Here is a 21,305-nt window from a genome sequence, read left to right as displayed (position 1 = left end):
TATAGCAAAATATATTAGCAAGATAAGAGAGATGACTGAGAAAGACAATGACCCGTATGGTATTTCTGTAAAGCTGTTTTCACTCCCCACAAGGTGCTTTTGAGAAACACTGGAATATTAAAGAAATGTAATCTTACCTTGGACACTTCTTCCTTTCCATTGTTTTCTTTGATGAATACCTTTTCCAGTTCAGGACTTATTCCTTCTACATTGCAGGGCACACGGGAAACAGAAGATTTTGGCACTGATATGTTTGACAGAGGCATAGGGACCGACCTTGATCCAATAGCCTTTGAGGCAGAAGACAGAATGGAGTTAAATTATTTACTGTCAAAGAACCACCATTAGCCTGGCAGTAGTGGTACACGCCTTTAATCCCAGCACTTGGGAGGCAGAGGCAGGCAGATTTCTGGGTTCGAGGCCAGCCTGGTCTATAGAGTGTCTTCCAGGACAGCCAGGGCTATACAGAGAAACCCTGTCTCAAAAAAACCAAAAAAAAAAAAAAAAACCAAACAAACAAAAAACGGAACCATGAATTGGATCATGATACATCTTAAAAATTGAATAGCTAGGGATGTAGCCCAGTGGCAGACTTGGTTTAGCATAAGGCTCCTCTGCATGCCCTTGCCGTAAAAACAAGATGCAAACAAAAATTCCTTAAAATATAAACTCATGCAAGTTATTTCTAACACTTCAAATATCATAAAATTTCAAACACATGCACAGAAATTTAAGTTATAAAGGAAGTTAAAAATAACATGAAGACTGCCCCACTTGGGGATCCATCCCATATACAATCACCAAACCCAGACACTATTGTGGATGCCAACAAGTGTTTGCTGACAAGAGCTTGATATAGCTGTCTCGAGAGAGGCTTGGCCAGTGCCTGACAAATACAGAAGTGGATGCTCACAGCCAACCATTGGACTGAGCACAGGGTCCCCAATGAAGGAGCTAGAGAAAGGACCCAAGGATCTGAAGGGTTTGCAGCCCCATAGGAGGAACAATAAGAACTAACCAGTACTAAACGAACTAAAGCGTATACATGGTGGGACTCATGGCTCCAGCAGCATATGTATCAGAGGATAGCCCTGTTGGTCATCAATGGGAAGAGAGGCCCTTGGGCCGGTGAAGGCTCTATGTCCCAGGGTAGGGGAATTCCAGGGCAAGGAAGCAGGAGAGGGTGAGTTATGAGCCAGGGGACTGGGGAGGAAATAGGGGGTATTTCAGAGGGGAAACCAGGAAAGGGGAGAACATTTGAAATGTAAATAAAGAAAATATTTAATAAAAAATTTTATATATATATAGAAAGACCTGATTAAAAATTATTTTTATAAATCAGAAAAAAATAACATGAAATCAAAACAATACTTCAAAATCTTTAAGTGCAAAGGTATAACTATATAATGTATATAACACTTTTTATTTTAATTGAGAAAGTATAGTAAAATTTGTGTAATTTATCATGTGACTCAACTGCAGTCCTGGGGATATACCATATTTACATGTTAATACTTTTGTTTCCACTTTGTCAACTATTAAGACAATAACTGAATTATTAAGCAATATAAAAACAATACTATGTTAAATTCAATACTAACTTAGCAGCTTTAGGTTGTTTTCAAATATCTTCTGCAGGGTTTTTAAAAAATTAGCCACTCTCAAAACTACTATTAAAGTTAGCAAAAAATGCTAATGGACATTTTACAACTCAAGGTTATTATACAGTAAGAAGGACATAAGGAAAAACAAAGAGCAAGAAGGCAAAGGATAATAATGAGAACTAGTCTCATGTAATGAGCAACTGGAATTTATATATATAATTTGTAATGTGGCAGTCAGCATGTTACTATTTCTTCCCGTGTTTGAACTGCTACATGTTAATGTGCTTTAAGCTTCATTAACAAATGAATGAACATACTAAATCACTAACTTATCACACATTTTCCATTTTCTTGTTATCATGTGTTTAGGTTTATGGTTTTCTTAATAAAATATTATACCTATCATAATTTGCTTCTGGTGTGCAGTGTAAGACAATTTTAGTATCACATGCACATATTGACTTCATATTTCTTCATGAATTCTCTATTTGATTTCTTTAAGCTATTATCTAATAATCTCCATACAAAGTTCATTTTAATGTAACATTATAGCAATTTTGGTATTTTATAGAAAAAAGTCTTTTAAAATTTATTTCCCTTAGTTATTGGTGTATTTGTATGATCTTTGGAAACAACTACTTAAATTTTATTATATATATGTATACACAAACACATATATATCAATATGTATATATATGTGTGTATATATATGTATATATGTATATACATGTATGTGTTTATAGTTTGATCTTTGAAAAGAACTCTTTTGATAATAAATAATAAAAACAATTCCTTTTTAAGAGCCAAGATTTTAAACTCTACTAAATACAAAACAAACAAAAAGACTTTATATATTTATGTTCATTTAAGAAAATACTAGCAGTGATGTATTATTTTGAAATATACAGTTAATATGTTTGGAATTATTTAAAATTTATATTGAGAAAAATGTATTTTCACTATTGCTGTAGATGAGCATCTACATAAGACTGTTAAATTGATTGTTGTTTTATACCAAACAACTTTTATAATTTTTATAACTTTTATTTTTATTGTTACAATATTTTATAAACTTTAAGGAATATTACAAAAAAGATATTATAGGTATTGAAGGGGGAGTCTCTGGGAGGAGCTGGGGTACAAAAGGGAAACAAGAATGTGATTTAATTCTATTTACTTAAAATGTTTTTAAATGTTAACAAATTCAGATAAATTGAAATCATTTAACTTTTCTCATCATAATACAATAATAGTTGAAAAAAAGAGAAAAAAACCAATTCCTTTTAAGTTTCCACTGAAACTCACACACAATTTGTATACTAATTTGGGATAAATAGTATACAATTCAAAAATATCTTCTCATCAACTAATGTGTTAAGACAATCACTTTTCTTCTGTTTTTCATTTTATAACCTCAATAAACATGTATAACTTGCATATTTCTTTTCATGTGAATTGGTGGGATTGTGTATTTTTTAAAATAACCCAAAATAATACTGTTAAATTTTTGTATGGCTATACTTTCAATCATTTCATTAAATTTCAGTTTTCCTTTTTATCATATAACATATATCATATGCATTCTAATCATAAGCATAATTAGAATATCAACAATGTTTCTGAGTATATATGTATATAAGCAAGTTTAAAAATGAAGAAAATGTCCTAATTTATAACTTATCCTATTTAAATAGCCATTTTTGTTCTTTAAAGCATTCTATAGTTGAGTCCATATTTCATGACAAATATTTACAAAGTAAACATAAATAGTTTCTATGAACAACCAGATACCAAAGAGTTAAATGCATGTTTAATCATCTTAGTCTTTTCTTTAAGTACTTAATGAGGTAATGAGATAACATTGTAGTTGGTGCTTGCAACAAAGTTGTAAATATTAATTTTACAAGATTAATAAGAAAAAGAAAAGCAAACATAACTTCCACTTTGAATGTCTCATAACTTCCTTCCTTTGAATTCCTCATAATTTCCTTCACTTAGCAAAAGGGTTTTGAAATTCAATTCTTCTGTCAAATCTATCAGATCTTTTCCTCTGTATAGTTACATAAAATATCTATCCAATCACTGTTTTCATTTTGTTTATTATTATGAATAATGCTTCCCCAAATACTCATGTAGATGTCTTGATTTGTAGTGGGTACTTGAAAAGGAACAATACTAAGGAGAATAATCAATATATACTTGACAAAGTGGTTATATTATTGTGTTCTAACAGCAACACACACTCTTCTGTTTTACATTTTCCATACCACTTGGTATTGTTAGTATTTTCTGTATTAATGATCTCATAATTAGTTTTCATAAGTGTAGCTATTCATTTTGATTTCCTATATACAAATAATATACAATTAGTGGTGCCTTTATTGCCTTATGTAGAATGTCAATAAACATAGACTTCGGTGGTGATTTCTATCTTGACATTAATGCAACCAGTAAAGCTTTTCCCTTAGTAATACATTAAGAGGAATTACTAAAATCTGAAAGAACTGAGCCTACCTGAGTATGACTGATTGTTATATGGTTGCCATGGAGAGGTGACTGTCGATCTTTCTCTTTACTATGCCGACTACTTTGCTTGCTGCGTTGTAGCTGTTGCCTAAGTTTGGCAATCTGCTTTGGGGAGAGAATAGAGAAAAGGAAAACAAAAGTGAATACAAGTCCTTTATTTTTTCTTCAGTTTTTTTCTCAAACATTTTGATAAAATATAATGTTTTACCACAATGATTTATTCTTCAAGTTGTTATGACTGAGACAACTGAAAAAAAAATGGAACAAATGCTTCATTTCGACAACTTTATATGGTGTGCTGGTAAGCAGGTAGACTACATTTTCTTGGACTGTTTCAGATTTTACCTTTATAATGCTACAAGTCTCTTTCTTTAAAAAGAAAACTGTGTTATGTGTGAAGGATTTCAGATGTCTACTTATTAATTTGTCAAAACTGACATCTCTTTCCCCACCCTGGTTTTCCTTTTAGACAGGATCTTACTACACATAGTCTCTAACTCACAGAGATCTGCCTGTCTCTTCCTTCCGAGTACCGAAATTAAAGACCCACATCACTATATCTTAAGTAAAGGCTGCATTAATTTTCATGTATTTCACTTTTATAAACAAAAGAGATCTAGCCTATCTATTAACTAAATGTTCTAAACTATGCACTGCAATGGTAGCAAAGGCAATCAAATATTTAATATCTTATTAGTCATTTGGGCATAAGATCGTGTTTCATGAGGACATTTTTACAAATTTAATTTTATAATGTATTATCTTTTACTCATTTAAACATGTATGTACATTTGAATAGACTCTCCTAAGGAGATCACATTCCAGATTTAACTGCAAAGTCTTTACTATAGTATCATCTAGAACTTACTTAACTGCTGACGTACTTTAGATGATATATAATGTACGTTAAAACTTCCCAAGCATTTTAAAAGGATATGACTATTGGTGGGCAGAAACACTGGTCACGTGTATCCCTAAATAACTGAGTGTTGTAAATTTGATTCTAGCATGGGACTGCTAAGTATCTGTAGGTATAGGGGCTGGAGAGACGGCTCAGCAGTTAACGACACATGCTGTTCTTGCAGAGTACCAGGGTTCTGGCCCCACTACCAAATGTGGCTCATAACAATCTGCAATATTAATTCCAGGAAATCTGACAGCCTATTCTGGCACCATGAGCAACAGGTACACACATGGTACACATTCATAGCATACACACAAAATATATGTGCACATAAAATTTAAATGCCCTTTTTAAAAAAGGAATAGTAGAAAGCCTCCATGAAGCAGAGCTTAGCAGGAATTGATATAAAACATTTTTTTAAAAGGTGGGGCTATGGAATGACTGCATCATTATAGGAATGCTAGTCTACCCTTAGAAAATAATGTGCTTCTTACAGGACCCTATTCTCATGAAGACTCCTGTTACGTGATTTCTCCTTCCTGCACACCCTCCCACCTGTTATTCGATCTTCCATATATGACTCACCAAGGCAAAACAAGACGGGGCTGTCTACTCTTAAGACTTTTGACCTCCTCACATTCAGAATGAATCCTTTTTTATTTCATACACTACTCAGTCTCTAATGGAGACCAGATTAACAAAAGGACCACTAACAGTTTGGGGGAAGCCTTTAATATGAAATTACTTTTTGTCATAAAGAAGATGGCAACATGAATCAATCAATACTTATTCTTTGAACATCTAGCATAAGCTGTTTTATGTTGTCTACTAAATAAAATATAAGCACAAAGTGTTAAAATATATGAATTTTCTCAAATACAATGTACTATAAAACTACATAAATATATACCATAAGTAACTGAGACATCAGAAAGCACAATAAGACAATTAATACTAAAACCTATAAATGCTCAATGTAAAAAGATACGACTTGTTAAGGAAATTAACTTTTACTGGTGGTAAATAATGGGGAAATAGTACAACCACTCAAAATTGGGATACCTAGTCCTTATTACCAAGATTTTACACTTTTTTTCACATTTTTGACTTATGGATCTCTCATACAGCATCTTTGCAAAAGATATAAAGAAGATTACAATAATATTTCTGTTCCTTGTTCTAGTTTAAACTGACTTAATTTTCTTTCAGAGAGCATTCATTTTTCATGAGAAAAGAAATTAAAATTAGTAGGTAGTCATTATTAAATCAGAACAAATTATTCTCTATCACAGAAGGTAAACAGGATCTCAAATTGTACAAGTTATTTTATTAGGATATAAGTATAAAATTAGGTATTTTCTGAATATTAATGATGTTTTAGTGGCATTTGAAAACTGGAAGTGCTTATATAAAAGAGTTTTTGTATGCCTACAAATTAAAGCAATTTGTAATTATTCATTTTAAAGACAAATCTTTAAAATTGATTAATCTTCATTAATCTCTCATGGCCTCTTACACATTAAAATGAAACAGAAACTTTTTCTTCTATGCAGACCTACAAAGTGAAGGAAAAGTCTAATTCTTGTAAGTTGTACTCTGACTTTCACTAGCCTGTGGAGATACGCATACATACGTGCAGATATGCATCTACACGAGCACAATTAAATGAATAATATATTAAAATGTAAAGGCAGGAATACTACCCTAGAAAAACACATCATATATTCAGCAAGTATAAAAAAGCTGAAAACAATCAAAGATTCAGTGACACACATGGATAAAGATAATATCCAAATGGCCAATTTACAAAGAAAACATGTTCAGCAAACAGACTAAATAGTAAGTACCAAAATCTGGCAAAGTTACAAAACAGCTGTAACTCTCCACGTCCTACTGAGATTGGGGGTGGAAGTGTCTTTTATTTTAATGTGATAAGACTTTATTGTAAATTTTCTTCTTCAAAAACTACTTACATCTTTAACATAAGGTATAAAGGCTCAACAGTAGGAAGCAATGTCCGATCTAGTAAGAAGTGTTACTGTTTTCCAGAAGGGGAAATGGTAGTTTAAGTTAAAGTTATGTTCTAACAAACCTAAAGGAAAACTTAAATGAAGAACAATCTTATACTACATTAGGAGTGCTGGGAGCTCTAATTTCCAGAAATGAGCTAGCAGAAAAAAGACCTCAGAAGTATATAGCTACAATATCCTATTTCTATTACTGATATTTTTATAAGTAGCACACTAGAACATACTTCCTTTGTACAAATAGACATCCTTATATTGTGAATTTATCACTTATCAAATATACATGACAAACATATTTAAACATATTATAATTACCTATGCTAAAATGTCCTAATGATGCATATTCTGACTGGTAGCATATACTTTCAAACCACTGTTCAGAGTGGCTTGAAGACTAGTTCATTTATGACTATGTCAACCACTAATAAATAAATTATGATTAAAGCTTAATAACTGCTTATTGGGCAGTAAAGCACCATAGAAGTTATTGTACCACTTAAGAAATTAACTGTTGTGTTTGGTTTTCAACAAAAGAATATGAGATAAGTCCTATTATTACCTCCCATTTAAGAGGAATGAACATAGAACAGAAAGATATTTAAAGCTTAACACATTTGCATTAAATATTGAAAGTCAAGTGTGAATTAAATGGACTCCTCCATCACATGCCTCAAGATCATGGGCTGCATCACCACGGGCCAAAGAAAAAGATCCTGGTGATTACGGACTGAAAAATTTGAAACCATGTGCCAAAAGAAACCTTTTCTTCCTTTTAAACTGATTATCTTATATATTTTGGTATAGCAATGGAAAGCTAAGACAACCACCAAACTATATTGTCCAAAGAATCAAGATAAAAAGTAAAAAGATAAATTTTATAAAAATAAACCAGAATAAAAACATTTAGCAAGAGTTGCATTATATCACTTGCCTTTTCTAAATAATCATAAAAGACAAATTAGTTTTTCTAAAAATGAAATTGGTTTTAAATCTCAGGCTGTTATTAATTTTGATATTAAACAGGGAGTATATAACAAGCTTTAATGCAAAAAAAAAAAAAAACAAGCTTTAATGCTTTTAAAGATTATGTATATCCTTAGAAACATCCCACAGTCTAGCTAAAAGCAAACTGACTTCTATATATCTGTCCAAATACAGTCTCACATAACTGACCCAGGGATAGACAGAGACAGTTCACATATAAAAATTGCAAACACAGCTTGCTTTAAGAGAACCTCTATAAACAAAGTTTTAACACAGAAGTGTCTTTGTAATTATCAATACAGTAGTAACAAATGTAGCAGACTGTGCTGATTAGTTTTTACTGCCAGTGTGGCAAAACCTAGAGTCTCTTGGAATGAGGGAACCTCAGATGAAGAATAACCCAAATCAGAATATTCTGTGGCCATGGCTATGAGGAACTGTCATGACTCGTGATTGACATGGGAAGGCCCGGCCTACTGTGGGCAGCAACATTCCTAGGCAAGAGAACTAAGGTTGTATACAAAGCTAATTTATTGTGAGTCAAGGAACAAGCAAGAAGTCAAAGCAAGAAGCAGAGGCAGTGCTCTGCTATGGTTCATACCTACATCCCAGCCCTGACTCCCCTCTCACAATGAGCTGTACCCTGAAAGAGTAAAATCTTTCTTCCTTTAAGGCGCTTTTGGCTTATTACACAATGAAAAGTAATGAGATCACAGACTAACTTTTCAAAAACATTCCCAAACCCACTTGATCTCTTAATTATGTCCATCTTACAGATGGTAAAACACTTAAAAACAAAGTACCTTCCCCATGTGAGAAACCTAATAAATAGTAAATCTAGTCTTTGACCTTCCATTTCTAACCCCCTTTTAGTACTTCACAATGCTGTGCAAGTGATCCAGTATTAATGTTTAACTACAAATATGTACCAGTCAGGATCTCAACCACTTCACTAAGAAACTTCCTTAAATGTCAGAGATATTATGAGCTATAAAACTGGAAGAACAACAAAACCTCGACAAAGCAATTAATGATCTCTCTCTCCCCTTCTCCCATCCTTGGCCCCCTCTTGTGTGCACATGTGTGTGTGTGTGTGTGTGTGTGTGTGTGTGGACAGGAGTGCCTTTTAAGTTATAGTCTTTTACAATCTAAAACAGGTTTTCCATTGGCATCTTGAATCTCCTTTGCAATTATTCTTTCACTTCAAATAAAAATACCACAATTTATACTATTCTAAACCCAAGTTTTAATAAATAAAATTGCTCAATTATTTTCATTACATCTAGAGCACTGAAATATTTATTTTAACAATTTTGTTTGGCTTTGTGGTTGTTTTACAGGGAGAACAATCAATTCTTCTAATTTCATTGTTTCCTTTTAGTAGTATAAATCATGTGTTAGTATAGATATTCATTAATATCACAGCCATGTGAGATATTCTCAGTATGTCTGAAACTATACTGAACTGAGACAAAATGGCAAATTTGGTTTTCCCATTATTTATACATATATCCTACATATATACATATTTCAGCCTAGATGTATGAAACCAAGCTTCTTTTTATTCTGTTCCTGATAAAGAAATCTACTTTCACTATGTATTTGGGTAAGAGGGAGGCCAGAATTACAGATTTCTACATTCACAACATAAAAAAGTGGCTAAAAATGAAATCATAGACAGTATCAAACTATTAGACCATTTGGTTTAGACATCACAGTACATGAGAAACCTGACAACTTAAAGTATATAAAAAATTAATACTGGTAGGGCTGAAACTCTGCATAGGAAAAACATTCAAGAGAAATGCTGAGATTGAAGAGCTGGCTCCGCAGTTATCAGTACTCGCTGTTGTGAAAGACTCCAGTTCCAGGAAAACCATGGCCCTTTTCTGGCCATCATGAGCACTACAAGCATGTAGTTCACATACAGACAAGCAGGCATATACACATAAATAAAATCTGAGAGAATATCTATGCTTAACATACAGCAAAACTAGTTCACTGCCAAACTTGCAGAAATTTCAAGGAGACAACACTGATGCAAGTGCTAGCGGTCAAAACTAAGTGACTTCATTCTGAGTTCAAAATATAAAAACTGTGCAGCTTATCATTTTGTCAACTTAACACAAGCTACAATTACCTGGGAAGAGGAACCTCAACTGAGAAAGATACCTCCATCAGATTGGCCTGTAGGCAACCTTACAGTGCATTTTCTAGATTAATGATTGATATAGGAGGGTTCAACTCACTATGAGCCGTGGCACACCTGGAGAGGTGGTCCTGGGTTGTATAAGAAAGGTAACTAGGCAAGTCATGTGTAACAACAAGCAAGTTAGTAGCACTTCTCCATGGTCTCTGCTTTAGTTCCTGCCTTGGTTCCCCCAAATCTATAACCTGTAATCTGAAATAAACCCTTTCTTCCCCAAGTTGCTTCTGGCCATGGTGTTTCATCATCACACTAGAAAGGAAATAAAAAACATGCTTAGCGACCTCCGCTAAAATAAGTACAGTAGTTTTCTTAAAAGATGAGTTCTCACCACTGAGAAGATGTAACAAAGATGAGATAATCATCTTCGGAAGAAGTGCTTACCTAAGAGATCTCTGAACTAGATGTTTTAACTCTAGGTTTCTATGGCTTTGAAAGGACAAATAAGTAAGAATTAAAATGATTTATGTAGATAAAACTAACAGGAAAAATAAAATAGTACAAATATAGATACAGATTTATTCATAATAAATCATGGAGTAGATCATTTCTACAAGATTTGGCTTCTACTGTACTACTGTGTCCCAAAGGGTCATAATAAGCTACATATCATAAAAAAGTTATCAGAAAACAAAAAGTACTATCTTAACATTATATAAAGCTATGGTACATGGTTCAACTTGCTGTAACTTAAAAAAAACAAGCTAAGGGAGAAATAAAAGATAACTAAAAACAATGATATAAAGATTATTATACAAGATCAGAGTTCATTCTAGAAGTGCTACAGTTGATAGGGACTTAAATATTTATTGAGAATATGAAAATTACAAACAACAAAAATTTACTTTTAAACAAAATGTAAGATTCAACTCTGTGTATGAAAAAGTAGGTTACAATAAATGGAAGTCTCACAATATTGGAAAATAGTAAAAAACAACCCATGGAGATCTAAACAAGTCTTAGAATGAAATAAAAAAATAACTTACCTCTTTCAGTTGATCAGCACTTCCCCATGATGCAGAGCGCTGGTGTGACCGTTTTTCTGCTCCCTCTTCTGCCCAACAACTAGGAGTCTTTAAAACCAATCAGACAAACCAAAATGTTAAGAAGTGGAAATGTTGCCACAACCTAATTTCAAGTAGCTAAAATACTTTCTTAGCATTTGTAAAAACTTTTAAGTGTTAATTAATCAGACCTGATTAATCTGAGACACCTGAGTCATCTACATTAAAAAATGATACTTTCACATCAGCATTAACAACACGGCAAATTCTAATAAAATCGTGAAGATTTACATACTGAGGTTTTTTTGTTTGTTTGTTTTCGTATGGTTTTAGTTTTTGAGTCGGTTTCTCTGTGTAGCCCTGGCTATCTGGAACTGACTTTGTAGACCAGGCTGGTCTAGCACTCAAGAGATCTGCCTGCCTCTGCCTCCCAAGTACTGGGATTAAAGGCATGCATAAGCACTTCCCAGCTTACAAACTGAAATTTTATAAATAACAAAAAAAAAAAGTATGAAATATTCTACTGAAAACAGACAAAATATAAAAAGAACTTTCAGAACCATTTGTAGTATAGATGGCTTATGTAACAAACATCTGGCTAGATGGTCAATTTTACTAAGAGAAGAAAATATTGACAGGATTTTCTTTGGGGAAAAGGATTATCAACTTCATTTTAAAAATACAGTTAATAAAAAACCTAATAGAAAATAATTAAAAACAAATATAAATCAAATGTATTGATTTAAAAATGAAAGTAATACATTTTTGAAAAAATTTAAGCTACTATGAAAGTCATTTAAACTAAAATATAATTTTCAACTATTTAAGCATTAGTACATATTAACTAAAGTATAACACTAAACATTTAACCTTAAGTATTGCCATAAAGTAAGAAATTTAGGAGTATGAAAAAGTAAAAACCAGGAGACAGACAATGGGTAATGATTGCCACAATAAATACATGTGGCATTAAAATGCTTTCTGTATTGCATGAACTAGAGAATCTGCATAATGAGATGAAGAAGTCATCACTCCAGTTTATTTGTACAGTTCAAATGCTTATGAGCATCTTTAAAATTACTCCCTCTTAAAAGTGTCAATTTTCTAAAACCAAACTAGGGACAATTGAATATCCATTGGATAGAGAAGAGCAAAGCTGCTTGAGGGACTCACTGTTAAAGGGAACCATTTCATCAACTGAAAGAATATTTTATTCAACTGACAAGAAAAAGAGTAAGGAATAATACATTTAATAATGTTTGTAAAAAGTTATCAAAATTTCTTACGTTCAATCTTAGATAAGACAACCTGAAAATAATTTAGCCTCCAAATATTATCTTTTTTTAAAATGATTTATTTATTATTATATCTAAGTACACTGCAGCTGTCTTCAGACGCACCAGAAGAGGGCATCAGATCTCATTATGGCTGGTTGTAAGCCACCATGTGGTTGCTGGGATTTGAACTCAGGACCTTTGGAAGAACAGTCAGTGCTCTTACCCGCCGAGTCATCTTTCCAGTCCCCCAAATAATATTATCTTTAATAATCTATTATAGAATTTTTACTTTGTGACCACTTTTGTCAAAATTTTGAGGTTTTGCATAATTTAACACTTATATTTCTTCTAAGTAACACTCTTTTGCCACAAAAAACAAAAACAAAAGATCAGAACATTTATAAACCAAAAGTATAGTCACAGAAAAAAATTTATTCATAGAAATGAAAATGCTAGAAAACAAAAGCTAATAAATAAATGTTAATCCAATTTCTTCAATGTTGAATATTTCATAAATGTTTAAAAATTGTAAACAGAAAACTAATTGGACAAAATAAAGTAGTAGAGGTTCTTTCTTTTGGTATCAGTGAGACCCAAGGTCCAGCTGCCACTATTTTGTCTACAATCTGGACTAGAATTTTAGAAAAGGTGCTACTTAAAGCTTTGCTTCTAGCTATTAGTAAGAATGTTTAATAAAGGAGTTCCATGGCCAAAGGAATTGGGGGGAAATCATTTATTCCATCTTCCTACTCCACATACAATATAATTTAACATTCTAAAAACTCAAATACATACATACATACATACATACATACATACATATATACACTCTTTTTTAGACATCTGCTTAACTTTTCTCTACTTACATGATTACTGGGGACACAAGTACACTTACTAACAACATGTTGAGCATTACTCCACAGATCGTTTGGAATCCCAGTCCTCAATCATCTTATTATTGTATATAACAGAATGCTCCTTGGCCACTAGACTTTAGGAGGCTCCTCTTTCTACCCAAACTGCCTCCATTATCAAGGAAGAGAAAAGGAACCTTTTATGCATCTAAATGACGTAAGTTTAAAAATCTGAGACTGCTGATAAAAAGAAATTATTCAATTAAAATCTGCCATGTTGGCCACATTGACCACTTTGTGTATCTTGCTTCATTTTAGCATGTAATACTTTAAAAATCCCTTATCCCTGACAATGAGTAACTATTAGATACTGCCACATATTTTTCACACCATTCCAAGAAACTCCACTGAAGTCATAAAAACTAACCATGCTTAGATAATGACAAACTTAAGCAACAACCAAAGGAGTTCTCATAACTCAGACTTCCACATTTTAGTCTGCAAATCTAAAGTACCATTTATTTGTAAAATTACAAAGAAGACAAACAATACTTGACTGAATTACAGTTCTGACCTTACAGTAATTACAGAATTTCAGAGCCATTTCAAGCTCTGAAGTAATCTATAATCTCTAAGTCATTTCCTGCCAGACAAGACTTACTGTATGTAATTGTAAAATTGTATAATAAACTGTTGGTACTACTAATAATGACATTAATATTGTATTTAACCTTAATGACAGTAAAATATTATATTCTATTATAAAGGTAGTTGTAATAGGGCAGTGTCATAGATAGCTGAGTGTTGCTTTTGCAGAGGACCTTGGTTCAGTTCTCAGCACCAAGATGTTGGTTAACAACCATGGAAGCTAACAACTTTCTTTAACTTTGGTTCCAGAGGATCCTGGCTTCTGCAGGTACTGCACACTCACAGTGCCTGTGTGTGTGTGTGTGTATGTGTATGTATATATGTATATGTAAGTAAAAATACCTGTATACATAAAACAAAATCCTTTTTAAAAGTAGCTAATATTAGCATCTTAATTTCTAGATAACCATATTAAAGCTTAACATAGATCATTCTGCATAATCTTCACTGTAGTAGGTAAAAGAGTTATCCTGTAAATTCCAGAAGCATAAAAATTTTTTTCAAATGGTTTACATTGTTCCTCTCATGTAAAAAAACAATCATTGACACAAAATAAGTATTAGCATCTAGAGATGCATAATCCTTTCTCATATTATTCTTTCATCTTCATCTAATTTTAAACTATAATCTTATAAAGCACATCTGGAGTTGAACAGTCAGTCCACACCAAAGTAGTCCTGGTCCTGGTCTGGGTAGAAATTTTTGTTGATTGTTTAAGGGATATACTTAACTGTACTAAGAAAAAAAACATGAGTTTCTTAAGTATATTTCCACTCAAGTATATCATGCATTTTGATCATATTTATGTCCAAAAATTTCCAAGGTCTACTTTCACTTTTATACCATACATATATAAACGATTATATATACATCTGTCAAGTCTAATATCCTTCTATGTAAGAAAACATGCAACAATCTTCATTCTGAGTCTGACATTTTATTTATTAAATTTAAGTTCCATCCACTTTGCTTCATACAAATTTTGTTCTTCTTTATGGCTAAACAAAACTCCATTCATCTCTGTGAGTACACACATGCATATCAAATTTTATCTATTCATCTGTTGATGGACATCTAGGCCGATTCCAACCTGGCTATCTCGAACACTGCTGCAATAGACAAGGACATGTGGGTGTCTCTCTCAAAGTTCTCTCAGATAACTCTTGACTACATTTCTAGTAGTGGCATAATTATTACATGGTAGTTTTACTTTTCGTATTTTAAGGAAACTACATTTTGATTTCCATGGTGGTCATGCTCGTTCAAACTGCCACCATCCCCACCTTCGCTGGCATGTCATTTTCCTAGTGATAGTGATTCTAAGTGGGGTTTAAAAAAATCCAATGTTTTGATTTGATTTGATTTTGTCATGATGGCTAAGAATGTTGAACATTTTTTAAATGCTTATTAGTTATTTGTACTCCATCTTTTGAAAACTGTTTGTTCATTTAATTTGCCCACTGACTGACTGGATTGTTTGGTAATCCACTTCAACAAATGGTGCTCAGAAATCTGGATAGCCACACATAGATGAAAATTAACACCCTATCTCTCACCCTGTCAAAAACCAATTACAAATGGATTGAAGACCTTAATCTAAGACCTGAAACTCTGCATCCACTAGAAGAAAACATATGGGAAATAGTTTAAGACATAGGAATAGGCAAAGTATGTCTGATAAAAACTTTTAATAGTACAGGAAATAATCCAAGAATTGATAAATTTGGAGGGGAGGTGGTAAAGAGATGGTTTAGTCAAGAGCTTGTCACACAAGCATGATGTCCTGACTTCAACTCCTAAAACCCCTGTAAAAAAACAGGGCATGGTGACACACTTGTAACCCAGCTGGGGAGGAAGAGATCACCACATGGAATTCCTCGGTAAGGTAGCCTAGTCTAGTTGGTAAATTCCAGTCCAATGAGAAATGCTGTCTCTACAAACAAGGTAGACAGTGCCTGAGGAGCAACACTTGATGTTGACCTCTAACCTCCACATATACACCTACACACATACTTTCATGATTCCACACCCACACCACATGCATACCCACATACATACATGAACAAAAAGAATTAACAAATCGGATTACATAAACTGAAGAAGCATCCAGACAGAAAAGGGAATAACAGTGTGGAAAAAAACAGCCCACAAAATGGGAGTACTATGTCTGCTAACTATTAATCTGACTGATTAATATATAGAACATATAAAGCACTCAAAAAGTTAAATAACAAAAAGAAAAAAAAAAAAAAAGCAATTGCTGCCTTTTCTTAAGAAAATTTCAACAGAAAGCCCTTGAAGCAAGGGTATAGCAAACCCAAACTGTTCAATCAATTGTGATTTAGGGTTAAAAAAATAAGTTTCTGATCTAAGTGGTAGATTGAAAGTTCTCTATTTTTAATTATTATTAGGGTTTATATAATCACCTATTCCTTTAATTCCTAAACAAGCTATTTTCAGATAAAAGAAGAGGCTGGACATTTCAGTTCTATTTCAAAGAATAGATATATTTTAATTTAGAGCTGTGATTACTGAATGATGGCTACAGCCAACTCATAAATATGTATTCTAAAATACAGAATTCTAAAGAAGGCTATAGGTAGATCATAAACCTCCCTATACAAAAGCCTAATGAGATTAATAATAAACTTACATAATGTATCTTTTAATATGTTAATTTCCATAATTTTAACTATAAATCATTAAAATAATAATTAAAATATTTTAACATAGGAAATAAGAACATCACCTATATAAAGAGTACACATATACAAAAATTCCATTCGTGATTTTGTTTTCTTTTTGAGTTTTTTTGTTTTTGTTTTTGTTTGATTTGAGACAAACCTGTATATCCCTGGCTGTCCTGGAACCACTCTAGAGACCAGGCTGACTTTGAACTCACAGAGATCTGCCTGCTTCTGCCTTCCACGAGCTGGGATTAAAGGCATGCACCAAGACCGCTGGAATCTTTCAAGATTTAACACCCCACTTTTCATCCTTAAAGGCTACAAATGTTAATGAGGTTGTTTCTTTGAGGCAGAATTTTTACCACATCACCAAGGCTATTATTCGCAAACTCCTAAGCTCAAGGGACCTTCCTGCAAGTATCGGGCTCACATGTACTGAAATTTCTTTCACATATAAACAAAGGACATAAAGAGTCATGACAAATTAGTTTTTTCCCCTACAGAACTACAATCTAAAAACATACTATGCTAATAAATTTCATAGACTAAAATTCTTTCATACTCAAGTGACAATTCAAATGGTATTTACACTATGCTAGAACAAAAGGAGTGAAAGCTTGCAAGATCTTTCACAAAGCACGTATAATACTAACCTATATATTATATCATTTAAAAAACTTCTGGCCTTCAAGATAAATTTCTGGACATTTAATATTATAATATTAATAAATAATTCATATGCTATTGTACAATTATTTTAGGTCTCTATAAACAAAGTATTTTTCTGAAATTGTTCATTAAAACAACCAAACAATAATCTACTACTGAAATTCACTACAGCTAAGAAGTGACATAGGTGGAAATTTGTCTCTCAGTGAGATTCATATTATAGTATGCTATCTTAAATAACAATGTCATTTTTTATATAAGTAATCCATCATATAAGCAATTCCTCTTGACTACATAAGAAACAAAATTAGTTAAGATAACAATATAAGCACTGGAAGCATACACAGCAAGCATATTTACATTAGCAAAATAATGCCCATTGAATACATTTAGCTTAGAGACAAGAACAGTATTTGCTAGCATAATCAGTAACCTGAATGGTTGACAGTATTAACACATGCAATTATAAGAGATGACTTACAACAAAAAATAGGTAAAAAGAAGACAGAATTATTGTTTGCATGACCATGTCTGAAAGCCAAAGAAAATTGTCTGAAAATGTATTAGAAACAAAACATTCAACTGAGATAAAGAACAAATACATTACACTTGATCTTAGCCAAAAGGCCGAGAAGTGATAGTACAAATACATTAGAAGGTAGTCAAAAACCTTAATTATAATAGCAGACCATAAAACAAAATATTAAGCAATATTTAGATAATCTTATAAAGAAGTTTTAGATTTTTTTCTAAAACACAGAAATAACTGAATAAATAGATGACTTTTTACTTAGGTAAGATTCAATACTGTAAATTTGATAGTTTCATAGCAATATTACAGCAGAAAATAGTCTATGATAAATTTAATAGTCATTAATTAAGTCAAGACTGATGCCTAGGATCCATTAAGCAGAAAAAGTAAATTAGTTACAGTATAAAATAAAAATGACATCAGCATGTACATATTTAATATGTCTTTCTACAGGCGCCGACATTCTCAAAGCATGTGCATACTCCCCCTACCACGCACAAAAATTCTGTTAATAATGATTAGTTAAGGAGGACTCGGGAGTTGACAGCCATTACTCATGTAAATTACAAGGACCATTCTGATCCTAAAAGCTCTTAATAAACAAAATCAATAAAGCCCAGAAACATCTATTCTGAAATAATACTACCTTTTTAGTACAGATGAATTAAAACACTCTGGGACAAGCATGAAAGCTCTGCTAATGTATTCCTGTGAGAAATGAAAGTCTGTGGGTTTCATGAAATATTTTAACAGCATGGTATTCTTGTCCTATGACAAGTGGTAAGGGTGGTGTTCAAGGTAAAATGTCCCTCTTAGGCTAGGTGACTCTTCTCTTTTCCAAGATATATGAAAAAAATGTTGAATCTATTATTTTGTTAGAATATGTATCTGAGACATTTTACATTTTTGTTTAAAAGAAAGGCATTGGTAGTGTTTCTTAAGACTTGAACATACCCTATCACCTGAATGAGCCACAGAACAGTAACATATCAAGGCCCTAGCCCATATTTAGATGGATTACTCACAGAGAAAATTGTCTCTACTGAATGAGGAGATCAAAGTAAAGCTCAAAGATGAACAGGACAGTAAACTATTAAGACCTTGTTTTTAAAACTTTGAATAAGATTAAGAAAAAAGTTATTTTAAATTACTAACAACACTGGGCAGAAGGACTTCTACTTATGTCTTTCATCTATTCCTTTTTGATATTGATTTTATGTCCACGTTGAAAAGTTTTGCAAGATTTTAATCAAAATAAACAACAGCATGCTCTGAGAGGCTTATAAAAATTGTTTGAAACGATTATACACTGCCTATTGGTATACTGGATTTTGAGATAGGAACTATTCAACAGTATACACAAATAGCTTAGGGCTATGAAGTATTTTCCTGCTCATACCTAAAGGATAAGGTCAGTAAGGAGCTTATACTTCTCAATGTCAGTCAGTAGCCTAGAGGGGTGGAGCAGCAATAGAGCCTAGTATGTTCCCTTGTCATAACAAATATATACCAGCTTTTTAAAGCTACTCTTCAAAATCAGCATCTGCAAACAGCTATAATCATTCGTATGCCTGGGAAATTATAGAAAATACCTTTGATTATTGCTATAGACTGTTTTTATTGTCCACTTTACTCATACACACACACACACACACACACACACACACATACATGCTTCAGTTTCAAACACAGATTTAAAATATGATCTGAAAGTGAATATACTTTACCCAGAAACTGTTCCTAAAGCTTGAATATAGTAACCTTAATGCCCAAGTTAAAATATTTAGATTTATTTATTTTTATTTTATGTGTATGAGTATTTGTCTACATATATATCTGTACTCTGTTTCTGCCTGGTGCAGACAGATGTTAGAAAATGGTGTGATGTTAGGTCCCCTGGAACTGGAGTTACAGATGTTTGTGAGTCACACCGTAAGAGCTAAGAACTCAACCTGTGCTCTCTCAAGAACAAGTGCACTTAACTGCTGAGCCAGCTTTCCAGCCTCCAAGTTAAATTTTAAAGATTATAATTTTTCATTAAAAATCACTATTCATCCAAGGCTAATAAAAAATAACAAAATTTTACAGATTTTTTTTAGTTCTTTCTACTAAGAGAAACAAATTAAGCTAATAAATTAGCAACAACCTTTTTCTCCAGTGGACTTATCTTTTAATACCCACAGTAAATATGTGATTAGGTCAATTAAATATTAAGTTTACAGAAAAGGATATACATGTGTGGATTGTATAGCAGTTAATTCAATGAGCTATGCTTTTTGTTTTGCTTTTTTGTTTTAGAAAAGTTACCACTATGTAACCCAGGTTGGTCTCAACTCTGCAGGTTTTCCTGTCCCAGGCTTCACTATGCACAGGAGATGACAACTTCTTTCTTCTTAAAAACTTAAGAAATGTTTCAAATAGAAAAGTTAAAAACTGGTGGTATCGTTATGGGTTCAGGGGTGGTACTTGTCTCCCATACAGAATACTACAGGTTTACTCTCAACCACAGCAAAACACACACACACACACACACACACAGAGAGAGAGAGAGAGAGAGAGAGAGAGAGAGAAAGAGAGAGAGAGAGCGAGCAGGGGTAAGGAGGGAGGGAGTTGGAGGAGCTCGATGGCTACTCATAAAGCTCACAGATTCATATACAATATTTTTCTGTATTTCCTTTATCAAGTATGTATCCATCTATCCAACAAATCTTATTTTTAATTCATTTCAAAATAGATAGTATACTTTAGAAATAACTCAGAGTTTAGTGTGTTTCTATAGCCTCTATTTTTAAGGTTAACAATCATATGGCAATTATACATTAGAATAAACTTTGGCAAATGTATTACATCTGCAACCTAAATCCAGATGCTCAATATTCAATTCATATGAACAGAATATTAGGACAATGCTAGTCCAAAGGGTATCAAATCTCAATAAAGAAAAAGAATTTCATGAAATAAACAGTTTTAATGTGACCATGGTTAATTAATAACATCATGCATATAGTCATGTATTACATAATGACATTTCAATAAATTTATAAGGATCCATACAACAGGGATCCCATAAAATTATTAATGAGATTGAAAACACTCTTCTTCCTTAATCACAGTGCTTTTAAAATGGTCACATAATACATTTCATATTTATGGTGAGGTTGTTGAAAACAAATACTACCTTGTTTACAGCTGTAAAACGATATACATATTATATTGCACATGCAATAACTGATAATAGACATTTACTTTCTTATATACTTAAAATACTATGCCTTATCATAAGAGCTTACATCTCTACATTAAAAAAGAAAAAGATAAGCTAGGCAGTGGTGGTGCACACCTTTAATACCAACACTTGGGAGGCAGAGACAGGTGGATTTCTG

The 21,305-nt window shown here is 32.6% G+C and overlaps 1 protein-coding gene and 1 pseudogene across 2 annotated transcripts in view; both read right to left on the bottom strand.

Annotated features, from left to right (window-relative positions):
* Glcci1 (glucocorticoid induced 1) overlaps positions 1 to 21,305 on the bottom strand; it is a 72,829-nt gene that overhangs the window by 17,164 nt on the left and 34,360 nt on the right. The window contains exons 3-5 of one of the 2 annotated variants that reach the window (XM_031381162.1): positions 11,238 to 11,324; positions 4,119 to 4,235; positions 138 to 290 (exon numbers count right to left, since the gene is read on the bottom strand). In XM_031381162.1, the coding sequence (XP_031237022.1) occupies positions 138 to 290; positions 4,119 to 4,235; positions 11,238 to 11,324 (357 nt within the window). The remainder of the gene's footprint in view (positions 1 to 137; positions 291 to 4,118; positions 4,236 to 11,237; positions 11,325 to 21,305) is intronic. The other variant, XM_031381164.1, reaches the window with a different exon arrangement.
* LOC116100239 lies at positions 17,903 to 18,029 on the bottom strand (annotated as a pseudogene).

Source organism: Mastomys coucha, unplaced genomic scaffold, assembly GCF_008632895.1.
Source record: "Mastomys coucha isolate ucsf_1 unplaced genomic scaffold, UCSF_Mcou_1 pScaffold20, whole genome shotgun sequence".
Classification (NCBI taxonomy): Eukaryota; Metazoa; Chordata; class Mammalia; order Rodentia; family Muridae; genus Mastomys; species Mastomys coucha.
The sequence above is the reverse complement of the archived record's forward strand: the minus strand, read 5'-3'. Positions and strand labels throughout refer to the sequence as shown.